The following is a 25387-nucleotide window of genomic DNA, read 5'->3' as shown; positions in this document are numbered from 1 at the left end:
ACTATTATACGGGCGATAAGAAATCAATTGGAACTCAGATCGATAAAATAATATTATATTATTTACAATTATATAATAATATTATAATATACTTACATAATTCATTCAAAAAAGACGGGAAATATCATTTGTCATAATGTCATTAAATGTTGAACATTATTATAATACACAATTGCTAATAAAATATTATTTAGTATGCCATCGTGATCCAGTCCGTGCACGTTTATATTTTAATTTCCAAATTAATACACTATACTATACCGATTGTTATTTTTTTTTGTGGTAAAAATGAGTGATTGGCGTTTTGGTAATAAAAAACGCTCTAAATTATTTATTCATCGAAAAAAATTGAAGCACAATTTGGCAAATTTAAGTTAAAAAAAAGAATGAAAGTCAAGAACTCGACAATGACAGGGATAACGTTTCAAAAAATAATCAATAATCCGGTAAATAGCTATTCAATAATGTGATTTTATATAATTATTTTAAATCTCGGTGATATTTATATGTAGGTATATACCTACCTATTTTTTATAGATTATAAATACATCAAATCAGAGTAAAATGTCATTAAAATTAAAACGATACTTTTAGTTATTTTTATATATTTTTTTTATTTTAGTGGCGGCTTTGGTTGTATTTTTTTAGTGAGGCGAATTATGTATACCCCTCCCCCATTTTTTATGGTATATGTAAATATGTTATTATTTGTGATTTTCTATTGATTTATTGAGTGTTTTATTTACGTTTAATGATTAGTCAATCATCATAGATATAATAATTTATTTTAAACTTTACAGGCATTAGGGTCTGATGTCCTTGAACATTTACTTTAAAAAAATTTATCTGAAAATGAAAAGCAATCATATAGTGAAGAGTTAAGACAATTTTCAGTGACATTTCAATATTATTCCCCTAAAGCCTATAATTATGTTCGAGAAAAATTAAAAAATCTTTACCACATCCACGTACTTTAAAACGATGGTATACAATTATAAATGGGCAACCAGGTTTCACCAAAGAATCATTATAGATTCTATTACAAATATTGTTAAAAAACAGCCAGTTTACTACAATCTTGTCATAGATTAAATGAGTATTCGTAAACATATCGAAATGGACAATCAACGCAATGTATATAGATTTGTAAATTCAGGGGTGGCAAATGATATAGAAGGTGATGAAATACAAGAGGCAAAAAATGCTTTGGTATTTTTAGCTGTGGGTATAAATGGTTATTGGAAACTTCCTATTGGGTATTTTTTAATAGATGGGTTGAACGGTAAAAAAAGAGCGAATCTTTTACAAAAAGCAATTGAACTATTGTCTGATACTGGTGTTAAAATTAATTCAATTACTTTTGATGACACCTTCGTAAATACAACAATGGTTAAATCTCTAGGTGCAGATTTAAATACTAGACCGTATATTATAAACCCACATAGAAAAGAGCCAATATATATCTTTTTAGATGCGGCTCATATGATTAAGCTCGTAAGAAACGCTTGGGGTGATAAAAAATACAAAAAAAATTTAAATGGTCAGTCAGAACTTGTTCCTAAGTTACTTTATAATTCCAAAACTTCGAAAATCATGCACGTTTTAAATATATATACCTAGCTGTGTTTGTTTACATTCTCCGTTATCAAAAGTTTGCAACCTTTACCGCTTTAACGACCGTGGTTGAAACAATTGATAAGGATGAACGATTTTTAATTTGTTATCTATGCCCTATGGCACTGTATTTTAATTTTTCATCATTATTCATCATTAGAGCTTTGCGATTTTGCCTTGTCTACATAGACCTTATACTATAAGGTCTATGCTTGTCTATTATAGCTGTTAGATTTTGACGTCATCAGACAAGAGACGACCGTTTTCCACCGAGCTACTTGGAAGTTGCTGTTAAAACGACCACTATTGAATTTCAATATTGTTAACAACCTCAGACCGTCTAACTTTATAATAAAGTAATTAACTACCATGTCTGATTCTAACGAAGTCAATCTGCATGAATGTTTAGAACTGATAACGAGACTCGCGCGACACGCCGGCAAGGTGATTGAAAATTTTTTAATTATTTCGTATTAATTGAATACATATTATGCCATTTAACAGTCTAATTTCTTACTAACATTTTACTCTAAACTGACAGGCATCGTTGTGATATTTGCAATCCTAATGATAGTATTACAATAGTAGTAAGCACTACTAATTCTTTTTTACCAATTAAATAATTACAAAAATCATCACGTAGATCATAAATGTAACTAACTTTATAACAAATTACATGTCCTGATAAAAAACTTTCTTACCTGCCTTTTAAGTGAATTTCAACAATAATTACTCTCTAATTGAATGATGTGATGTTAGTTTATTATTCTCCAGACTATTATTTTGATTTTTCCACTTTTGCCTATAAACAAAGTAGGTTGTGGGAACACAGTATAAAAGATGATCTTGGTGGTGGGAATCTAATCTCTTGTGGCCTTTTTAGATGAAAAAAAATAATAAAAAATAGGTCAGTTTAGGAGAAAAATCTTGTTCAAATCAAAAATTTAGTTCTAAAAAAAATTTAACATATTTATTATTGCATAGGTACTTATATATATATATACATAAGTACCAATGGTACTTAATTATTATGCTTTGGTAACTTGTATGTTAAATCTATGTTTACTCATTTAAAATATTATTTAATTTATATTTTTCCTACTTTTATCTATGAATAATATATTTTTATTCTTACAAAAATGTAGATAAAATAATATATATCCAATCCTAAAATAACTTATTTATATTACAGATTTCAAACTTCTGCTAAATGATTCATTAAATTATTTTATCTAATACTATAAATTTATAGTTTATATTATTAAACTTCCTATTATATAATATTAATAATATGTATATTTTTCCTACTCCTTTGTACCTAAGTATATTTGGTACATACTTACCATATACTTGTTTAAATATATTTGACTATTACATATTATTATATTGCACATTTATTTATAGATTATAAAATCTCGAATCAATGAGAAAAAAACAATAGAGACTAAAGCCAGTTCTATTGACTTTGTTACTGAAACAGATCAAGAAGTCGAAAAATTACTTATTGAGGGAATCAAACAAAAATATCCACATCACAAGTATATAAATTTATAATCATTATTTTACTGTGAATCGCTTGTCACTTAGTGATAAATAACAATATCATATAATTTAAGATTTATTGGAGAGGAATCTTTTGCTGCTGGTATTAAAGAAAAACTGACATGTGCTCCAACTTGGGTCATTGATCCTGTGGATGGCACCACCAATTTTGTGCATAGTTATCCAAACGTTTGCATATCTATTGGTTTGGTTGTTGGCTGTGATGTTAAGTTAGGAGTTATCTTCAATCCCATATTGGATATGTTTTTTAGAGCAATCAAAGACGAAGGTTCATTTTTAAATGATGAACCAATTAAAGTCAGTGGCGTAAAACGTTAGTATTTTGATAAGCACTTAAGCTTATTTTGAAAACTAAATACTAACTTATTGTTTTTTTTTTTTTAGAACTTACTGATGCTTTAGTCGCTGTAGAATTTGGTTCTGTAAGAACTGAAGAATTCAGGAATATTGTTAACCATAACATCAATTATTTAGCAACAAATGCTCACGGGTAGATTTTTAATATTTTCCCACTGAATTATAATTATTTCAATACTTGAATAAATATTAAAATTCCAAATTGTTTAGTGTTCGTTCTGGTGGTTCAGCCGCTTGGAATTTAGCTCAAGTAGCTAGAGGCGCTATTGATCTGTACATGGAAATGGGTATCCATGCTTGGGACATGGCTGCTGGATACATTATTGTAAAAGAAGCTGGGGGTACTGTGATTGATCCAGCTGGTAATTAATATTATAATTATCTAATTTATTAATCAAATTAAGTAATTTATACCTATACATTTGATTATATTATATAATACACAGGTAATGATTTTAAATTGATGAATCGAAGAATATTAGCTACATCATCAACAGAAATTGCTGAAGAAGTATATTCAAAATTCCAACAATATTATCCAGAACATGATTAAAAACTCAATTTGCATCTGTCAAATATTATCATGAATAATAGTTTAATATGAATTAATGTTTTAATGTTTTATCATAATTTATATCATATATACCAATACATACATAGGCACATAGTACCAAAGATATTTTTTATTTAATTCCATTGTTTTGTTAATTAATAATATAATATAAATCATTTAAAAAGTTCTTATTACTAAATAATTTGTTGAATATGTATGTATTTAGTCATAATGTGTTGAAAAAAATTCATAAATAGTTTTAATATTATACATCTAATAATGTATATTATGTTACAATCACTACTTAATTTTTATTTAATCTGTGATACATATTTATACACGTATAAAAAATAAGGTGGGCAAGTGGATATCGCTCTACTGTATAGTAGTGATGGAGAGTATTTATTATTTTCCCTGGGCGTTAAAAAGTAGGTTACTATAATGGATGTGTTAAATTTGAATGTAATGACAGGTATCATTGTACACGAAAAACCGGAAAAACAATACTGAACAGAGATGATTTGTCAGTTTAGGATAATTAATAAAATATATTATATTATTACCTATATTTAAATTGTAATATATTGTTATTTTACTCGATTTCATAAAAAATTTAATTTCATACGGTCATAAAATTATTTCTATATTGACGCTAGAAATTTTTTTTACAGTTACTATATTAAAGGAAAACTTATGAAGAACCTTGTATTGGGATACAAGATAGTAATCACAAAAATGTTATGAATTTTCAACTTAAAAATTCCTTGCAAATTTTCGCGATTTTGACATATTTTGTAAACATTTGAACTTTAAATGCTTATCAACAAAAATAGTGACTAACGATTTTTAAATTTTTTTTACTACGATAAGTATAACTTATAATAAACCTTGTATTAATTTTAAAAATTTTTTGATGTGCCAAATTTTTTTTATAGGCATTTCAAAAAAATTGAAAATTTCAATTGTCTACAAGTGCTTAAAAATGTCAAAATATTTGGAAAATTTAATCGTAAATAGATAACGCTAATATAAACATTTGATGAAAATTTCAAGTATTTATAATGATTCGTTTTTGAGTTACAGCAATATAAATAAATCGGTTTTGTCGAAAACTCATGCGTAAAATTCAAAGCATTCTATTCCAAATCGTGATGGCAGACACAAAAATAAAAAAACATACATCATTGTAAAATCAATACATTCCTCACTTCGTTCAGAATCTAAAATATATTTTGTAATCGATTATAGTATTCAAAATTAATTAATGTACTTAATAAACAGTGGCGCAACTAGGGGGGTGCAAAAGGTATTTAGCACTCCCAAGTTCAAATTTAGCACCCCTTGTTTTTTTATACCTGACGATTATTATTTTAGTGAAATGCCATCAATTGGTAAATTATCAACAGTTTTAGCACCACGTTTTAGAGGTCTAGTTGCGCTTATGTTAATACGTATCTATGTCGTTGTCATGACAAAATAAATTAAGTCACGGTCGTTGTATAACGTTGTCGTTTTTTTGTAATAAAATTCGGGATTTGCCATTTTGCCTATTTTGTTCGTCGATTTGGACATCAACATAAAATATTAAATTTAAAATGATTACATTATAAATTATTAAATTAAGTCTTTATAGCTATTAAAATTGGTCTTTGACCTGAATTTAAAGTGCTAAATATGCTTTTGAGTGGGGCTCATGAGTTCATAATTTGTTTAATATTATTACAGTTTATATTTTCATTTTAATATGCATTTTTTTTGTCAAAAATTAATTTAACCTACTGCATTACTAATGTCTAATAAAATAAATTACTCTGATAGCAATTAAACAATAAACAGGTTATTAATAAAATATAAAATATTTATATTTAAATTATTCTTAATAATTTGATTTTATTTATAAATAAAATAGGTAGTACCATTGATTATAGTATTTATAATCAATGGTAGTACTCAGATTATCAATAACAATCTGAAGTGACAGACTTTTTTTTTAATTTTGAAAAGAATTGACATAATATAATGTATATTATATTAAAATTGGGTTATATTTAAATTAGTTTATTATCAATTAAAAAAAACCTTAAATAAATAAACTCACATTAGAAAATAAAACTTAGTTGTTATAATTTAATATTGATTACTGATTAGTATTTAAAATAGTCTGTCTCTTCACAAATCGTGTAGTAAACTATTAAATAATACAATATATTGTTTTAAAAGTTAATGTTAGTACAAATGTTTATATTACAAGTACGATATTTATTTTTAATTCATTGTTCAATGATTTCCCCAAAGAATCCAACATCATGAATAGTTCAGTACTCTCATGGTCCATGTTGCAATAATCGATTGTTATTTCAAATGGTAATTAATATATTTTAATAGTTTAAACTTTAAATTTTTAGATAAAAGAGGATTAATGGTATTAAACTATTTTTATTTTAAATTACAATAATTATACATTAACTGTTTTTTTGGATTTTATAACTTGATACTACTTATCATTTATCAATACAAAAATATCACAGAATTTTACAGGAAACATGATCGTCATTAATCTAATTAGTGATTAGTCAACAAATTCAGAATCGCATGAATGTTTGGCGGGAGATCTTGTACTACCGTCACTGTATCTGATACAGTGTATCATAGAATGATAGAATAATATTCTGAAGATTATATTCTACAACTTTACCATTGATTAAATATATATAATATATATATGTATACTTTACTCATCATTTGACTTAATATGCATACATACATATTATTCTCATATGATTCCTATTTCCTCCTATCAGACTGAAGAAACGGAATATTCCATGGAAAAAGCGCGAGCTTTACCGAGTGTACCGGACGCATCCGTCACGCCCCAACGGTACGTTATGTTTGCACTGTTTGCAGTTCGCACTGTTGACGACGGTACTTGTATTGCTGTGTTAAGTTTATAACATTATAACATAGCATAGGTAAATGATAAACCGTTCGAGAAAACAGAAAACGACGCGTATCGCCGTATCATCACAGTTCCAATATAATTATTCGATTCTAGCTGGTTTGAACTCTGAAGGTGATTGACGCTACGCTGGACACCGCTCGTTTTATTAAACGGCCAGCCTGGTCTACGTCGAAAACGTCCCGATGTCCGCTGACATATTCGACCTGAGGTAAACAGCACGGTCCCGTGAGTATCGCATCGTCTCGTGACAGTCCGCCATCCTAATAATAGCAATAATAACGATTTTTTTTATGTTCTGCTTTCGGCTAATCATAGCTTATACTATCGACTATCTATTTTTTATATTCTATGCTCCCACGCAGGATTCAGTACCCCGAACATTTTCAATTGTGGTTGCTGTGTGCGATTTCTCAGTTTAAGAAAATATGAGTGTTATAATTGCTTTATTACTCTTTTCTTAAGACCTCGGTTGTATAATTTTTTTTCCCGTTTATTATCTTTATTAAATATTGTAATAAAAAATAGTTATTAAAATTGCTAGGTATATGTTTTCTTAAATAATTATTGCACTAACTAGGTGTCTAAACATACACCAAGACATAGACATTATTTTTTTTATAATATTATTGATTATAGTTAATTAGTAATTACTTTTAACAATAATTAATACTATATAATACCAGTAGTACCTATATTATATTAATAGATTTTAATTAGTATGGTATTACTTTGTAAATTATAATTTAACAAAATATTACATCTTGCAAGTTACTACATCAAATACCCATAAAAAAAATTATGAAATTAACTATTAAGAGGACGTCATACCAGCATGTATTGTCTTTGTCTTACGAACATAAGACATAGCAATTTTACGTTCAGCAGATTCAATTTTATGCGTTAGCTTTAATATTAGACTCAATTTACCTATCATAAAACTTAAAGGTAATAATATTATCTAAGGCATTTATTGATATCTTAATTTTTAAGTGAGTTATAGTTATGTAAAATATTAAAATTTCAAAATGCTCGTAACTCGTTTAAAAATAAAGATATCAATAAAAGCCTATGCGATGCCCTAGATAATATTACCTTTAAGTTTGATAATAGGTAAATTGACTCTAATATTAAAGCTAACAGCATAAAATTGAATCTGCTGAACATAAATTTGCTATGTCTTACGTTTGTAAGAAAGAGACAGCTCATGCGGGTATGACATCCTTTTAACTCTTAAGAGAATTCAATTTCTTTTCATTGGTTTATCATAATAGTTTTATATATTTTAATCATGAATACATTTTGTATTATTTTGCTGTTCCTTTTTAATTACATCCTTATTAAAATCAATCTCAAACTTAAATATTTTATACTTGAAAAAAATTGTATGCTTAACCTATTTTTAAAGCTATAATAATAACATTTAAGTTTTAATATATTATATTATTAAGGGTAATATGAACTATTATCATGTCAAACACATAAATCTTATTACAAACCATATGTTTATTTATGGAATTCTGTATAGTAATTAGTAATGGGAAATGGTTTTATTTTGTTATACCATTGTTCTTAGGAGCGTCAATATCTATTTAATTTAATGGCGTAAAGTATAGAAATTAGTTACCACTTACCACTACCACTTTCGAAGTTAGAACTAGTGCCATCACATTAAAATTTTTTTTTTTTAATGAAGGCGATGCTAATTAATGACTAAGCCCCATGGTTATATTGTGAATTCAACCACTACAAAGTCAACAGTTAGTATATTTCTAAGATTTATAAAGTAGAATGTCAATTCTCCCACCCAACCATCCGGCACTTACCACCATAATTAAATACATGGGACCCTATAAAAGTATGTATTTGGTGCTATAGAGCAGGGGTGGTCAATTGCGACCCTTTCGTATTTTCTTGAATTTTTTAATTTTTCTGTAAATTTGCATATCTTTATATCAACGAATATAAAAATTATACTTAGAAAATGCAATAAATAACTATGAAAAATGAGATTATACACAGATATCGAATAAAAAAAGTGTAACACGCATGTACATAATATATAATATACATATTTTTTTTTTATTGACAACTTTTTTTTTTTTTTGGTCGATGGCGACAACCTAGAAAATCTCGGATGTCGATCGCAAATCTATTAAAGTTGGCCACCCCTGCTATAGAGGCATAGACATTATGTTAGTAATTTAATATGTTAATTCAACAAAACTTAGTCTCATGGTCAAAAAAAAAAAATATTTAATACAGTAAAACTTTAGTTAATGGTTATTTTATTTTTTGGTCCTGTCAAGTGTTATGGGACAAATATATTAATACCTCTTTATAGAGAGCACTCTAAATAACAGTCAAATTATAAGAAAATAATAAGTGCGTGGTTTTTGTTCAAATTATTTATGGCAGTTTAGATAACTATATCTTATCGAACTTTAAAAAACTGTCAATATTTTTAATTTTAATATGTGCCTATTATTGTGTATGTATTTGGTTTTTTTTACACATTATGTAGCGGTTATCTGGAAGTATTGAACTTCTACTAACAGTCACCTCTGTAGGATCGCCACCTATAAATAGCGGTCATTATTTCCAGTCCCTTCGGTGACCATAACATGGAAGTTTTACTATTTAGAGAGATTCTAAAAATAGAATTTTTACTGTATAACTTAATTTATTTATTTATTTATTCATTTTTAAAAGAAATTTACAATATGTACTTTGAGATATAATTTGTCTTATTTACTAAAAGAAGTCATCCAAAAGTGATAATTCCTGTTGTTTTTTTTTAAATTAAATTAAATCAATGACTTTTTTGTTTATAGATAATGGTTATTTCCCATGCCAAATAAATTATGTTTAATTCAGAATTCTTGTGATATTATGGTCAATGATACAGATTATCAACAATTAAATATCAACGCAGATACAATGTTAGACAATGATTACGAACCTGGTAATTTATTTTTAAATTTTATATACACCAACAGCAATGGTAAGAAAAAAATATAATTAAGAAAAAAAAAAAAATATTTATAAATATTTATTTCAGTTTTGGTAAATGAACAAGAAGGAAATAATTTTGATAACTACGAAAACAATGAAGAAGTGCAAGAAATTTATGAAAGTGATATTAATATTGAGCAACCTAACAGTAAGTTATGTAACTTTATAATTTTTGATTATACATAAAAGAAAATAACAATTTTAATTTATATAAATGTTATGTTATGTTGTGTTATAGACATTTGGGACGATAATTCAATCCGTTACTTAATTTACTGTTGGAGTAAATTGAGAGATCAGTTTGCAAATTGTCCAGATAAAAAGAAGGAAACACTATGGCAACATGTATCAGAGCGTTTGGTAGATCATGGTTTTTATTTTGATGCACAGGCGTGTGACATTAAATGGCGCAGTCTTAAAAAAGTTTACATGTACAATAAAACCCGTAATTGTAAAAAAGATGGAAATAAACACCAAGTTACTTGGAACCATTATTCTGAAATGGATAAGGCTATTAAAGGAATTCCTTATGATATTTCAGGTAAAATGATATATGAGTTGTTAGTTTTTAAATTTTATACTAAATGTTTTTATAGATATCGAAAATGATGATGACGATGTTGATAACAATGGTGAAAATGAAGATGATGACGACTCAACAAGAGAAAATGTAGATAACATTGGGGAATATGAAAATGCTGATTCAACTAGTAAACAAAATACATTTAATTACTTTGAGTGGTTTTATTATACTTAACTATATTGATAGGAAGTTATGTTGATAAATGTCAATGGACAGTTGATTCAACTAGGGAATTGATTCGATTGTATGGTAAAGACAGGAAGAAATTTTCAGCTGTCAATCAAGGAGGAAAACATATGTTGTGGGAAGATATTGCACATCAGTTTTCACAGTTAGGATATCAATATTCAGCTAATAATTGTAACGACAAATGGCGTAATTTAAAGATGACCTATAAAAAGAATAAGCAAAGGGCTATTAAATATGGAATAGAATATGTTAAATGGTGTTATTTTAAAGATATGGACAATATATTTAAAAACACTCCAGAAGAATGTAAGAAAACCTATAATATCTAAATAATACCTATTAAAATTATTTACATTATTCTTTTATAGCTTCCGAACTTAATGATATGATTACAGTATCTTTAATCGATGATGAACTCGTTGATATTAAAAAAGAAAATGAAGATTATGAAAACTTAAATGTTGTTGAAACTAATGAAATTAACGAGGAGGAACCTAATGAATCCCTTAATGGTAATTCATCAAAACAATTATTCAATATTTTTCTTTTTTTATGTCATTTAATACTAAATAAATGTAATAGCTAGCACATCAGATATATGGACTGAACAAGCAACTAAATGTTTGATTGAGTTATGGGGTCTTTACCGTCCACGATTCTTGTTGGCTGCACAAGGCAAAAAACGTTTACTTTGGAATGAAATTAGTAATCAGTTACGCCAAAATGGCCACAACTATTCTGGTCTAGTATGTGATCGTAAATGGCGTCTCTTAAAAGCAAATTATGTAAAAAGAAGAGAAAAATATAAAAAACTGGGAGTGAACAGTGTAAAATGGCAATACTACCATGATTTAGACAGGTTACTTGGAGTGCCTGCTGAAAGTAGTAAGATATTGTAATTTCCAATTACTAGTTTGGTGCATTTTTATTCCAACTTTATGTTTATAGTTTCCTGGAGTATGGACTCGACTATGTGTTTGATAGATTGCTTTGATAACCACAAAGAAAAGTTTATGAATGCAGCAACTGGAGAAAAGCTCTTGATATGGAAACAAATATCAGAAGAAATGTCTCAAAATGGTTTCAATTATACTCCCAGAGCTTGTGACAACAAATGGCGTACACTGAAAAATCGTTATAACAAAAATAGAATGCGAACAAACAGGAATAAGAAAGTAATTTGGGTGTACTACAATAAAATTGATTCTGTACTTAGAGGTAAATTATTAATTTTTATTATTATTGTTTATGAAAATTCTTGAATCAGAAATAAATAATCAAACTTTTAGAAATTAATAAAAAAGGTTTGAAAGATGAATTTGATAATGGTGACGAAAATAATCAAACAAATGAAGTTAATGAATTAGATGAACATAATTACATCAGAACATCCAAACCAAGTTGTTCCAATAAAACAAATTCCATCTCTGAACTACAGACAATGTTTAGGTTGAGAAATAAGGAATTTGACCAAAGGTAATAAATGCAAGTGTATTACTAGTTTAATTTATTCATGAATATCTGTTTTTATCTTTAAAGGTTGAAGGAAATGGAGGATAATCTTAACAGCAGAGAAAAAGTATTTGAAGGACTTCAATTGCAGATGTTAGAAGCTCTTAAAAAGTCAAATGAATTAGAAACACACAAGTTAAAACTGTTGGAACAATTAGTTTCAAGATTACCACCCCGCGACTCTTAGTTCATAAATGTACATATAAATCAAGAATATTATCATAATATTTTTTCTGTGTATAAATATTAATCTTTAATTAGTAATTACAATTCTATCATAATTCAATGCTTACTTTGTTGTTAATTTTATTTACTTAAATTATATACATTTGTACAATATTGTATTAAACAATTAACCTGTGGTTTATAGAACTTAAGATTTAATTTTGGAGCATATTTCTCGCCGTTTTTGAACACTATACTCATCATAATAATCACATTTAAAAGTACAGCACTCGTAAGGCGGACAGTGTATGTCATCATTGTTACCTAAACATAGGTTGTGCAAGCAACAGGCTGCAAATATTAGTATGGCAAATTTGTCTTGTCCCCATAAATCTAAGCACCTATTAAAAAAAAAAAGTTAATTTATGTCAGGTTAGTGCTGGTATTTGATTTTGTACGTACAACAGTCTTGTGAAACGCCCCAAGAGTTTTCCAAACGCCAACTTTATAATGTTTAATGGTACCTCAATAGCATTATTGTAGGTATTTTGTGATATTGTATTACAAGTATCACCAGAAAATGGAGTCATTAAATTGGGTAGAAGGGGAAAACAGCATTGTCCGACAATATGACTCCAGCTGTTTGGAAACAGTGTGTCTGGATCATTAAGAATCATTTCAGCTAATGGACTCTCTAGGAATGTTGATGTGGTAACAGATGATTTGAGCAAATAACTGGTGAAAACATTATAAAACTGATATCTGTTGTTGCAAACGCACTGAAAATAGATAGCATTCAATATAAATGAGTTACATATTATTAATTATAGGATCATAATTTTATACTATTGCGCCATCTGCCTTTTTTTTTTATTAATACATAAATAAATAATGGTAAAATTTTGTTGTCTAACCTGAATTGCGATTGAAGATCCATCTTTGGTGTGTTTGGATGGATTAGCTGTGCAAGTTTTTTTCAAGTCAACCATTCCAATGACACCAAGTATATCAGGAAAATGATTTCCAGGCATTTCGTTGAATGCTTTTATTTCTGAATCAGCTTGTTGATTAATCGGCCAATAGATAAGTTCACCCATACGTTTAAACAATGTATTTGTAACGTCATTAACACATTTATGAGCTGTGCTAATAGCAATGTTAAATTTTGATCCAATTTCCCTAAATAAAATAAATTTACTTATATATCTACAGAATGTCCAACGTGCCAAATGCAAGAAATTGTATTAAAGCAATTATACTTGTAACTCAGAACAGTTCCCAAATAAGTTAGAGTAACCAGCAATTGTTTTTCAACATCTATTTCAGTCCTCTTGTATGCCATACTTCCGTATTCTTGCATTAAATGACGGCAAACTATCTGTGAAATATATAGGTACAACATACTTTGTATGATTTTGACATAATGAAAAGAGATGTGTTTTATTTGATATGAAATTGATAAATTACTTGAAATGAACTTCTGGTGACAAAAAACTGATTTTTGAAATTTGATTCTTCTAATTGTGTAAATTGTAAAATCAATGGACCAATAGATGATGACATCATTTCTTTGTCCTTGGGGTCAACTCTGTCTTTGTAGTCATCCTCGTGCTTTAGGTCATTTGCGTTCTTGTGGTCATCTCTATCTTTGTGATCATTCCTGTTCTTGTGGTCTTTTGTATTAATAGCTTGCAGAGGCTTGGACGGAGTTTGACAACTATTGACTCCCAAACACGATAATACAACTTCTACTTCCAACTGTGTGTTTATTACCTTGGAGTGCAAAATCGTGTTGAGCAATTTTTTATTATCTAGAAACATAAATATCAAGTTGTAAGTTAAGATTTATGATATTTGCACATGGTGTAGCCAATAAAAATGATTAAAGATATAAAATGTAGATATTACAAGGTGATTAATTTAGTACCTAGATTGATTTTTGTGATGTCTGCTGGTAATGATGTTTGTAATACATAGTAAGCTGACAACCACGAAATACCAAATGAATCATGTAGTTAATGGCATAAATTAGGAAACAAATTTGCATTGCTTTATTTATATATTTTTTTTTATCTATGCACAAAAAAAAAAAATGAATAATTTGGGTATCGTTTTATCATCAGAATAATTTATTTCATTATAAAGTATAATGTTCTTAGTCAATTAATAAACACTAAAAAACCACTGGTAATCTATAAAGTTAATCATTTATACATTATAATGTGAAAAATAAACACTATACATTTCAATAGGAAGTTGTTATTAAGCATGTTATTAAAGCGACATGTTTGAAAATATGTATAACTCCAAGTACTCATATATAATACCTTAAAATATTATTCTTTTGAATTTTACTTTGTATTATTAATTTTTGAATGTTAACTACTGATTATTAAAATATTATTCTAATCAATAATATGCTTCTTTTAGAACTGTATACATAGGTATTATCCGATAAATTTTAGTGGTTAGTTACTCTGAGATATCATATTAGATATTAATATTTTATTCAATATAAAACAGTTAAATATTTAAAAAAATAAATTAAATGTGTTTATTAATTGTTTTTGTATCTAGATACTGTATTTATATTTATAATTTTAGAATATTTGTTAACTTCTGAAGAAACGTGGTATTTACTATAAGGATGGCCAACCCTATATAGTTGGGAGCAAAGGGGAAGATAAAAAGAATAAGACTTACAACTATAACCAAAAAATGTTATTAAAATAATAAGATGTATTAAATCAATTAAACACTGTTGTGTTTTGGGATATATCTTATTCAAAGACATAATATACATTTTATTCAGACAACTTGCTGTGCTTAGTACAGTTTGTAATGTTTACATAGCTGAAATAATTAGGAATTGGAAGTTCAACTTATCTATATGTAGGTTAAGATTTATCTTAATATATACAAATAAAAATAAATAATATTAGATATTTATACTTTGTTTGTAATTTGAAATTACATTGAACTCAATTGACAAATATTATATAAAAAAGAAAAAAATTAAATACAATTAATACTATATGAGGGTAATACGAGGTTTATGATTTTAAATAGTAAGGTAATTCTAATACCACATTTTAAATTGGTAGGTATACTGTTTATCTAAAAGGGAAACTTAAGATTATACAGGCGAAAAAAAAAATTATTACCTAGACGTTCACCCTTAAAGTTTAATTCTATTAAGTTTGTTCTTTACAGTATAGTATACATAAATGGCAAAAGTAAAAAAAAGTAAAATATAAATTATAAATATCACAAAATAAAAAAAATATCACATGGTATGTTTTGAAAGAAAACAATAATATTATAATTAAAAGTACACAAAAAAGTGAGACCAAATTTTCAGTTTTAATTTGCTAGGAATAGAAAAAAATATTGTCAATTAAATTTAAAACAAAAAAACTATACAATTTAAAATTTAAAAAATACGTATGCTAGTATAAGCTATTATAAATCTATATATTATATCATTGAGTAAGAATTATACTTAAATATAAATTATTTACATTTTTATTTATTTAGCAATATTCACATAACATTAATATTAATAGAAATTCATAAACTCTTTATGGTAGAATAATAGGTATGCTGGACTTCTCAATATGTCTTCAAATTGTACTAATCTAACAACATTATCATTACATTGATACCAATGGCCCATATGTTGTATGTAAGACAAATAATGTCCTCCATTTAGTAGACCTTCATGACAAATCACAGCATATAGTTTATAGATGGATTCACGTGAAGCAAAACACTCATCAATGAAGGCACTACCCGTCACAGTTTTTTTCTTGATAAATTTGTTCATGTCTAATGTTTCTGGAAATTCAACAAATGTAGTAATTTTATTTGAAACATTGTCTGACGGCTGTCCAAATCTTTTTAAAATAAAACATAAAACCACTGGTAAATGTTTTAAAATAAGCTGTTTGGTCGATAACTTTTTTGTTTGGCAATTTGTGCAATCCAAATCGTTTAACAATTCTATCTGGCCAAATTGTTCTAAGCATGCAGTTAATGTTATGTTTGTTGGATATTTTCCTTTTTCATCCATTGAAAAGTAAATAGGAATATCATTGATTATGTCAATTTTAGATGACACATTGTTACAGCTCTGGCAAACAATGTCACTTTGTAAAACTCCTTTAAAAATTTTATGGATGATACACTGGCAGTTTTCCAGATGTTTTATATCTTTGTCATTTTCATTTTGTATTATTGCCTGTTTGTGTATGATATCCAATATGGCTATGAAACATTCATGTGCATCATGTTGTAAAGCTGATGCCATGTACCAAGTGTTATCCCAAAAGATTTTCAACAACTTTTGCAAGCTAATTACATTGACTTGCAGCATGTAAGATTGCTGGTATATTCTGCCAATTTCACATGTTATACATCGACTGGGCTCCTTTAGAAATGGACATATGTGCTGGTCAGAAAGAACATAATTTCGTAACATTGGTGTATGCATTAGTACTTGCAGTACACTGTTCAAAAAACATGTATTACCCAAGTTGATGAATCCTGGAACCGGAGTAGCACTATCAATATATTCAATTTCTTTACTTTTTCTCAGCAAGACAATGTCTTTTGTCTGTAAGGATTTATTTTTATAACAATACAATTCCTTATTCAACGTGTCAGCTAAAGTCATAATTTCACCATCATAGGTATAGTCATCACAGTGAGCACAGAAAATATGACTAAAGGTTAAGTTTATACCAAAACTATGCTGAGTATTCTTGAAATGTTCAAGAAAGTGTGTGGGACATGCAAAACACACACAATATAAACATGACAATAATCGCGCACCTTCAAATTTACACTCATGACATGAGGCCAGTTTTTTTTTAGCTCGTATTGAATCATCAGACTGACAAGATATAAAATTTAAATGAACAATACGATAATTATTCAATAACTCCTCATTCTTTCTTTGGACTAAATGTTCACAACCAATAACTGAATCCATTTTAAGGTAATAATTGATAAACGTTTAAATCAATAACTTACTATTGATGTTAGTTATTCTCATTGATTGGCTTAAATGCACATAGTTGAATATTTCCTTTTTACTCTGCCCCAACTCCAACAATAAGTATTCAGATAAGATGTCATTAGAACTTTTGTCAGTTAATGTTTTGTAATCTGTAAAAATATAGATAATGTTAGATTGTGATTGATTTTATAATAATAAAACATTTAGTAAATAAATACACTAGAAATACATTTTTTTTAATTTGTTATTTATTTTAAAAATTTTATGTTTAACTATAAAACATATTATTAGATATTTTATAAATGAAACCTAACAAAAATATTTAGAAAGGTATAAAAAACAAAAATAAAAGTAGTAAAGATAATATTTATTAAATTAAATGTCTTCATTAATGAAGTCCTAATAACTAAAATGATTTATTGCCATTGGCACTGCTTATGGTTTCTATAACTATATTTTTAATTTGATGATTTTGTTCTGTCGCTGTTTCATTTAAAATGAGTAAATAATAATAAAAACTTGCAATTAATTCAAACTAATAACAAAACAAAATAGAAACTTTGCTAAACGAACTAAAGATTAAAAGAGAGAACAATGCACTAAACAAGCATTTACTCTGTATTTACATTTAATAAAAATAATTAATTTTTCAAAATATATAATTAGTAAATGATCATATTTTTTGAGTTAATTGATAGTAGCAATGTAATGTACCTTCCAATTGAACAAAATTACTCACATTTCTAAGGTATAATAGTAACTAAAAGTTATTTAAAACAAATATCTATGTATAAGTAAATAATAATTCAAGTTGAATTGAATTTGGATAATTAAATTGAAGATATATAATATATTTAATGTAAAAGTATTTTAAGTATAGTATAGTTGACAAAAAAAAATATTATCTGTCTGCATAGTTTAGATAACAGTCCTAGATCATAAACTACAATTATAATATAAAAATAGAATATTTAATAGTTTTATTAAAGTATTTTAATTTATTATCGAGTACAGCTTTAGTTATAATGTGGACAACCTTAATTCTATATGGTGCATTAACTATGAGATCATGGAGAGGGTCTCTCTTTAACTGTAGAATAATGTAGTAGCACTGCAAATAAGATAATAATATAACTACAACTAACATGATTACTCAGAGTACAAATGTAGTACGTGAGCCATGTTAAACATATTTCCAAGCAAATTTTAGTAATGGAACCCATAAAAAGTTTAGCATACTCTAACATGTTTAAAAATTGCAGCAACACCAATAGAACAAACCAACATTTATTGAGTGGAACAATTTTTTTTTATTGCACTTTCTGTTTTGTAGAAACGCACCCACATCAGCATAGGAATTTATAACGGTGGTTGCACTTACTTGCTGTCGTTTGTTGTTGTCCCGACGGCGTATCGACCACCGCACTTGTTTCGCTGGAACGATAGACGTCGCCGCGTCCAGACAATCTGTTACCGTCACTGTTGTCGGACATCACACACAATCGTGAGTTACAAATGGCGCACGCAGATCGCACAACTGAAAGTTGCCACGCGTGAAAGGGTGGAAAAAGTCTGGGGAGAGATTTTCCACTCGGAAGGGAAACGTAAAAAATCCTATGACTAAACGTACACAAACCGGCGGTGGTATTGACTGTTATCACAAAACTCTTCGATAGCAGCTGTCTATCCGCGTGCCAATGTTATTATAATTCTATGTATAATCTCAATCCTAGCGTACTCAACTGTGTGTATATATATATTTATAAACTATTATTACTATATGTCTATATGTATTTATATAATCAACTGTAATACGTCACACGACACACGACGTGTTTATATATAACAATAATAATCGTATGCGTCGTAGAGATAAACGTCTATAATCGTGGATGGCCAGACGTAAAAAACACGTCACGCGAACACATAATATTCAGGAACGTAAGTGCGGGTCGCGGGCGCCGCCGCCAGTCAGCTGCTGCTGTTTGTTGTTGTCGTCGTCGTTTGTTGGTTGTTCAAAAATACTATGAAATTCTTTTGAGAAAAACGGCAGCAGCCGTCGGAAACCATAAGGGAAAACTAGCGATAAAATTAACCGAAATCGTTTCGTCCCCAACTGCGAGTCTGTGAGTGAGATATGTGTTCTAGAGTTCTGTAAACGACGAAAATATCGTTAGCTACAGCCGATTTATTTTTAAACCTAGTGAATACCGCAACTGTCGCTGCCGCCTCGCGCACCTCACCCAGCGTTCAAACGCGATACGTCGTTCGTCACTATGGGCCGTCCCACTCCTCCACTACCGTGGTCTTTTGCACGGCTGATACCGCAGTCACCTCCGTCACCGCCGCCGCAAATGTTGACTGGAGGGGACGACACTGTACGCATTTGTTTTGGTTCATCGTTTTTAATCAGCCGCCGCCGCCCGATCAGTGCGCGTATTGTGATAACGGTACGCGATATTTGCGACGAGAGTTGTTTCTCCAACGCGCCGTAGTAGTTATAGTAGTTACCTAGTAGGAATCGAAATTGAAAACCGAGAAGTGCAGGTACTTGCGTATTTGTCGGTTTTCATCGTTGTCGTTGTCGTCGTTGGTTGCTGTCCAGTTTCGATTGATATCCATTTCCGCCTATTGTCGGTCTATTGGTTTTTTCCTGATCGTCGCATTACCGTCCAGTTTGTCTCTCAAGTCTACTAAGTGCCGAGTTATTCCATGGTAATTCCCCTGGCATCCGTTAGGCTGACAGTTTTCCCCGTCCAAGTTGCTGTACTCTGGTAATTGTCACCAGGAGGCTGTGCTTGTGGTGTGCGGTGGACCTCTGTTGGTTAACCCACAGACTGATCAAGGTTTTCTTTATCGGTACTTAATCCATTTCTATATTTTCACCGTCTTTCCAGTTAATGGATATTATGAAGTCTGATAAAGAAAATCAAGTTTAGTACTAAGAATAGGTATTTGTTTATGAAATAATCTGTTTGGATTGGTTTCCTTTCCAGTTTACTTTAAAAAACATCAGAGCAGTTGAGACGTTATTTAACACCTTATTTTCTCATAGCATTTGTTTTAAACACTTACAATTAATTAGTATTAAATTAATTATCTTGTTTAAGTATGTAGTATAATTAGTTATTTATTGTATTCCATTCTATAATTTATTTCTAAGCATTTTATGTGTTTTTACCTTAATTATGTTGCTTAAATATTAAGTTAATTATGTAAACTAATTAGATGTAGAACTTTTATTGTTATGTACCTATTTGTAAATAATGTGTGATATCACAATAGATGTTTCTATGATTTCTCTACCATTTCCATCTAAACTAATGGCTATCAACAAACATAAACAAAATGTAAGTATACATGTTTTGATAACATTAATTTATTAATGTTATTTTGTGCTTATTTTAAAGGGACATATACATATTATTTGTTTCTATTGATGTAATAAAACAGTCAATTTAATAATTTTTTATTTATGTTTGCCTCATTATTGGTCTTTAACAGTTTGAAAAGTAGTTGTCTTCAGTGATGTTTAATATTGGCACCAATCGATATACTATATATATTGCTAATTATACTCTTGATATTCTAAAAGGTATACTGTAATGTTCTTGCCAACAGCACATAAAGACAATAATTTTATTTTAAGCATCACCTATCAACAGCATGTTTTCATGATAATATATGCAATTCCAATATTTGAATGTGTATGGCAGAATACCAGTTTACTTAAAAAAAAAAATAATAATAATAATGTGCACAATCTTATACATTTTCAATAACATTTCAATATTTCTTCTTTGAATACTTAAATATTTTGCTATAGTCGTAAAGTCTCGAGAAATGTGCAGTGTAAATACTGAGTACCCACAAATTGTTTGTTGATACAGTTGGTGTTACAGCGTGACTAGCTCGGTTTACATATCTACAGGACAGGTGCTATGTACCCACTAGTGGTTTTTTTTTAATAGCAAATTCATTATATGCTAATATACAAATTACCCATGCATATTAAATACCTAGACACCTAGTATAAGTACTTTAAATTGGAAAAAATGAAAAAAAATATATTCTCATTATATTTTACAATTCATTGGTATTTTTTAAAAAAATAATTACATAAAAATATTAATTATATGAATATTAAACTTGCAAATTATAGTTTTTTTGCTAAGGAAAAATATATGTAATTTAAATGATGAGATTTTTTTAAAATTTCAATTTTTATCATTTTTTGTAAAATTTAGATAAAATAATATTTTATCAACGAAGAGAGTAATTTGTGAATACTACCTCCATTGGAATTAGTTCTTAAAACAAGTTATATATTTATAATATAACATTTATTTATTATTTATGTATATTGTTTTTGGATACATCTGAGAAAAATATTAGTTGTGCCACTGTTAAACTTTTCAATGCACCTTATTACAATAAATAATGCGCTTAATGCTATTATATTTGATTTAATATATTAATATTGTCTTATATGTTAACAATAATATTCTTAATTAATATTTATATTTAATTATCAACATTAATAAACATATCCATATATATATATTTTATAGAGAGACCTCTCAGACGTGCGTCATTAGCCCGACGATGAGAAAAAAGATAAAATTGGTAAGTGTTTTTATTTTTTTCTAGATAAGATAAAACGAGTATAATTCTTTTAAATGGTTCTATTGGCACTATTAAGTTATATATGTATATTATATAATGCTTTATCTCCGTTAAATAAAGTAAAAAAGTAAGCTTTTTCGCACAGTTGATCGCCAGATAGCGTAATAGTTTACATGTAATAATAACCTAAACAAGTAACTAATATTTTGCATTTTCACTATTGTATTTAATTTTTATTGATTGCGAAACTAAAAAAATAGGGCGTCTAGCTAGGACTTTTTTAGGGGGTTTTAATTGTATATTCCACTAATTTCATCATATTAATAATATCAAATTAATTTCGATTAATTATTAGAACCATATGAAAACATTTGTAGAAATTTAAATCATATAGTAAATACATATATTTCTTGCGTAAATACCGATGGGGGGGGGGGTGAGGATGTTTCAATATCCAAAACATTACTCTGGCTACGTCACTGCAGCTAAAGATCACCTACGTTATAATTAAGGCTCGGAAGTTTATGACCTTAAAAACATTAAAAAATAACCTAAAAAAAAAATGCAAATATAACATAAAAATGACAAAAAATGTCCTTAAAAAGTAAAAATAAAATAAAAAAATTACAAATATAGTAGACGTAGACGATCATTTACCGACGTTTTAATTTTCGGCATTTAGAAATTATTACGAAAAAATAATACAATTTAGGTACCATAATATTCATTACAACACGACAACGACGACTGTAATCGGTGAGATAAACTCGGATAGTTACTAATCTCAAATAACTAATTTCAAAGTTTTAAGTAAGTTATCGGCAAGAATGGTCGTCAAGAAACAATAAGAAGTAAACTAATGTGAAATCAGAGAAAATGACTAAAAATGTGGGAAAATGACTTAAAAAGTAAAATACACCAAAAAATGCAAAATGCATCAACTTCCGAGCCCTAGTTATTATAATAATCAAAAATATCTTGATTCAAGTTTGTCATAAAAACTTAACTAGATTTTTAACTTCTAATAACGTCAATTATAATCAAACATAAATGCGAAATCTTATGCCTTGTTGAAATATAGTTGATGAAAGGAGGGTTGTAGGTAGTTTAATGGTTACGTTATTTACACAATTTGGTAGTATGGCCTAAGATATACTAACCTAGTCATGTGACGTATTAATCTTCAACTTTGAAAATTTATATTTTGCCAACCAAGTCGAAAATTCGTGAAAGTCACGTGAAAATAGTTTATAACTTTGCATTATCATCTATCATGAATCGAAATTTCACGTAGGATAAAACGTCGGGAACCTGTAAATATGTACCAACAAGATTTGGTAATTATATTTTTATTATAAGTCATTGTACATGTAATCAATGGGAAGTGTATTATATACACTATATAGATATTGAATATCTTGAAACCTATATAGGAGATTTGATTGAATTTTAGGAGGGGGGCTTAAATCTTTCTATGCAAAATAAGCCGTGGAAGCTTTGCCTCCACACCCCTCACTAATAACAATATGCCATATTGAAAGTAATTTGTATTTATATGTTTAAATCTTTAAATATTATGCAAAATTTTTTTTTTATGTGTACCTACTGAGGATTTAAGTGAAAAAATTTTCGACCATGCTTAATTCCCCAATTTAATAAACAATTGATTTCAATTTATAGCTTGGGTTATTATTTCTGGTGATCGGGTGGTACCGAATTTTTTAACACTACGTATACAGTAACTAGTTATTATGTTAAGTCATAAAAGTTGCTCATATCCGTATGTAGTTTCAAGTTTTAAAATTTAGTTTTTAGTTACTAAAGAGGTATTTTCTTGAAATAAAATCGATCTTTGTTATTAAACTAAAAAAGCTCTCTCACTGTTCATAGTTTAAAATCTGTTTTTTTTTTTTTGGTTTTTATTCATGTGCAAATTGATCATACCTAATATAATTAAAAATAATTTTTTTGTATATATTTTAATGTATCTCTTAACGTACTAATAAATTACATTTATCTTGTCAAAATGATGCTGAATAAATTAAATATTTTTGTCATGCGCGTACTATTTATATAGGGACTTATAGGAACATTTTACTATTATACTACTAAGTCGGTAACAATTATATTTTATGGTTTACAAAAATTTGTTTAATTTTAATATTTTATTTTTTTTAAATATTAATTTATACTATAATTCAGGGATGGGTAACTGAAAGTTATTAGAGTCCAATTTTTAGAAAATTAAAAATTAGGAGGCCAGAGTATATAGAGCAAAAAAAAAAAGGTCATTCAAAATATGCATTTTAATTTAGCATTTATTTTGTTTATAATGTGAATATTAACAGCGAAAAGGTTATTGAAAATAGTTAAATATATATAAATAATACTATTACTAAATACAAAAAATTTTATTAAAATTAATTAAATTAAATATAAATAATACTATTATACTAATTGTTTAATGTGAGTTTTGAAAACATATGGTTGCTAATGATAACGCGGCAAAATTAACTTCTATTTCGGAAGAGGAAACACCAAGTAGATGACTTTTAGTAGATGTTGAACTCAAAGTAGATGTTTCATCTGTAAGACGATTTTTTTGTTTTGATTTAATTTGCTTCATATTTGAAAATGTGCATTCACAAATCTAAGTAGTTCCAAACATGGATAACATTTTTAAAGCGAACTCTCTTAAAAGTGGATATTTTACAACAAGTAATTTTTCCCAAAAGCTTACGTCAATCTCTTTTGTAGATAATAATAATGAATCTGTTTGCAAATCGCATAGATCTAATTGAAGTTATTATATATTTATATTAGCATAATTTTACCAATCATGGCTTTGGCACCATCGGTCACATTGTCACAACCGATGACATTTTTTTAAATCCACCTAATAGTTCAATTGCGTTTTTCACTGCATTAAATATATCACTTCCTTTGGTGCCTTGGTGGTTCCATGCAAGGAACATAATTCTAATAGCTCTTCATACACTTCAAATTGTGGAGATATAACTAACAAATATCAAAAGTTGATTTACATCTGAAACATCTGTGTTTTCGTTCAGTGCAATCAAAAAATACGCACACTTCACCATTATAGTTTGAAATGTTTACGAATTTCACTATCACTTATCAGTGTCAGCTATACAACGTCTCACTGTGCGTATTGAAAGTAATATTTTTTCAAATTCACTGACTTGTGTTCATTTATTGTTTTAGCCATTTTTA

At 28.0% G+C, this 25387-nt stretch overlaps 6 protein-coding genes across 13 annotated transcripts in view; 4 read left to right on the top strand and 2 right to left on the bottom strand.

Annotated features, from left to right (window-relative positions):
- The first annotated feature begins 1722 nt into the window (after positions 1-1722).
- LOC132928465 (inositol monophosphatase 1-like) lies at positions 1723-4687 on the top strand. Its single transcript, XM_060993152.1, has 6 exons — positions 1723-2058; positions 3019-3152; positions 3231-3490; positions 3562-3667; positions 3745-3896; positions 3981-4687. Exons 1-6 carry the CDS (start codon positions 1984-1986, stop codon positions 4085-4087), a joined length of 834 nt encoding a protein of 277 aa, XP_060849135.1. The 5' UTR covers positions 1723-1983; the 3' UTR covers positions 4088-4687.
- Positions 4688-6971: 2284 nt separating this feature from the next.
- Positions 6972-12634, top strand: LOC132928462 (uncharacterized). 5 transcript variants are annotated; one of them, XM_060993147.1, is made up of 11 exons: positions 6972-7254; positions 9878-10008; positions 10105-10206; positions 10297-10599; positions 10655-10768; positions 10828-11136; positions 11199-11342; positions 11413-11715; positions 11779-12048; positions 12120-12306; positions 12370-12634. In XM_060993147.1, the coding sequence occupies exons 2-11, from the start codon at positions 9894-9896 to the stop codon at positions 12527-12529; spliced, it is 2007 nt and encodes a 668-aa protein (XP_060849130.1). In that variant the 5' UTR covers positions 6972-7254; positions 9878-9893; the 3' UTR covers positions 12530-12634. The 5 variants fall into 5 exon arrangements, with proteins under 5 accessions (XP_060849130.1, XP_060849129.1, XP_060849128.1 ...); XM_060993146.1 differs by having other exon boundaries at positions 9878-10047; positions 11226-11342; XM_060993145.1 differs by having other exon boundaries at positions 9878-10047; positions 12135-12306.
- On the bottom strand, positions 12624-19844 carry LOC132928463 (uncharacterized). 2 transcript variants are annotated; one of them, XM_060993149.1, is made up of 8 exons: positions 19739-19844; positions 18909-19679; positions 17542-17676; positions 13975-14318; positions 13767-13885; positions 13422-13686; positions 12970-13286; positions 12624-12908 (listed from the first exon to the last, which is right to left on the bottom strand). In XM_060993149.1, the coding sequence occupies exons 2-8, from the start codon at positions 19018-19020 to the stop codon at positions 12716-12718; spliced, it is 1485 nt and encodes a 494-aa protein (XP_060849132.1). In that variant the 5' UTR covers positions 19021-19679; positions 19739-19844; the 3' UTR covers positions 12624-12715. The 2 variants fall into 2 exon arrangements, with proteins under 2 accessions (XP_060849132.1, XP_060849131.1); XM_060993148.1 differs by having other exon boundaries at positions 18909-19743.
- On the bottom strand, positions 15227-17542 carry LOC132928464 (ubiquitin carboxyl-terminal hydrolase 22-like). The gene has a single exon (XM_060993151.1). The coding sequence runs from the start codon at positions 17498-17500 to the stop codon at positions 16067-16069; it is 1434 nt and encodes a 477-aa protein (XP_060849134.1). The 5' UTR covers positions 17501-17542; the 3' UTR covers positions 15227-16066.
- A 101-nt stretch (positions 19845-19945) lies between the features above and the next one.
- Positions 19946-25387, top strand: part of LOC132928468 (neurocalcin homolog) — a 93540-nt gene continuing 88098 nt past the window's right edge. Inside the window, exon 1 of one of the 3 annotated variants that reach the window (XM_060993158.1) lies at positions 19946-20301. The gene's annotated coding sequence lies outside the window, so the exon portion shown is untranslated. Of the gene's footprint in view, positions 20387-25387 lie in introns of all 3 variants that reach the window. The other 2 variants (XM_060993157.1, XM_060993156.1) reach the window with 2 other exon arrangements.
- Positions 20807-25387, top strand: part of LOC132928466 (neuronal calcium sensor 2) — an 89668-nt gene continuing 85087 nt past the window's right edge. The window contains exons 1-2 of the mRNA XM_060993153.1: positions 20807-20877; positions 22099-22153. The gene's annotated coding sequence lies outside the window, so the exon portion shown is untranslated. The remainder of the gene's footprint in view (positions 20878-22098; positions 22154-25387) is intronic.

Source organism: Rhopalosiphum padi, chromosome 4, assembly GCF_020882245.1.
Source record: "Rhopalosiphum padi isolate XX-2018 chromosome 4, ASM2088224v1, whole genome shotgun sequence".
In the NCBI taxonomy this organism is placed as follows: domain Eukaryota; kingdom Metazoa; phylum Arthropoda; class Insecta; order Hemiptera; family Aphididae; genus Rhopalosiphum; species Rhopalosiphum padi.
Note: the sequence above shows the minus strand (reverse complement) of the source record. Positions and strands in the feature narration are given on the sequence as shown.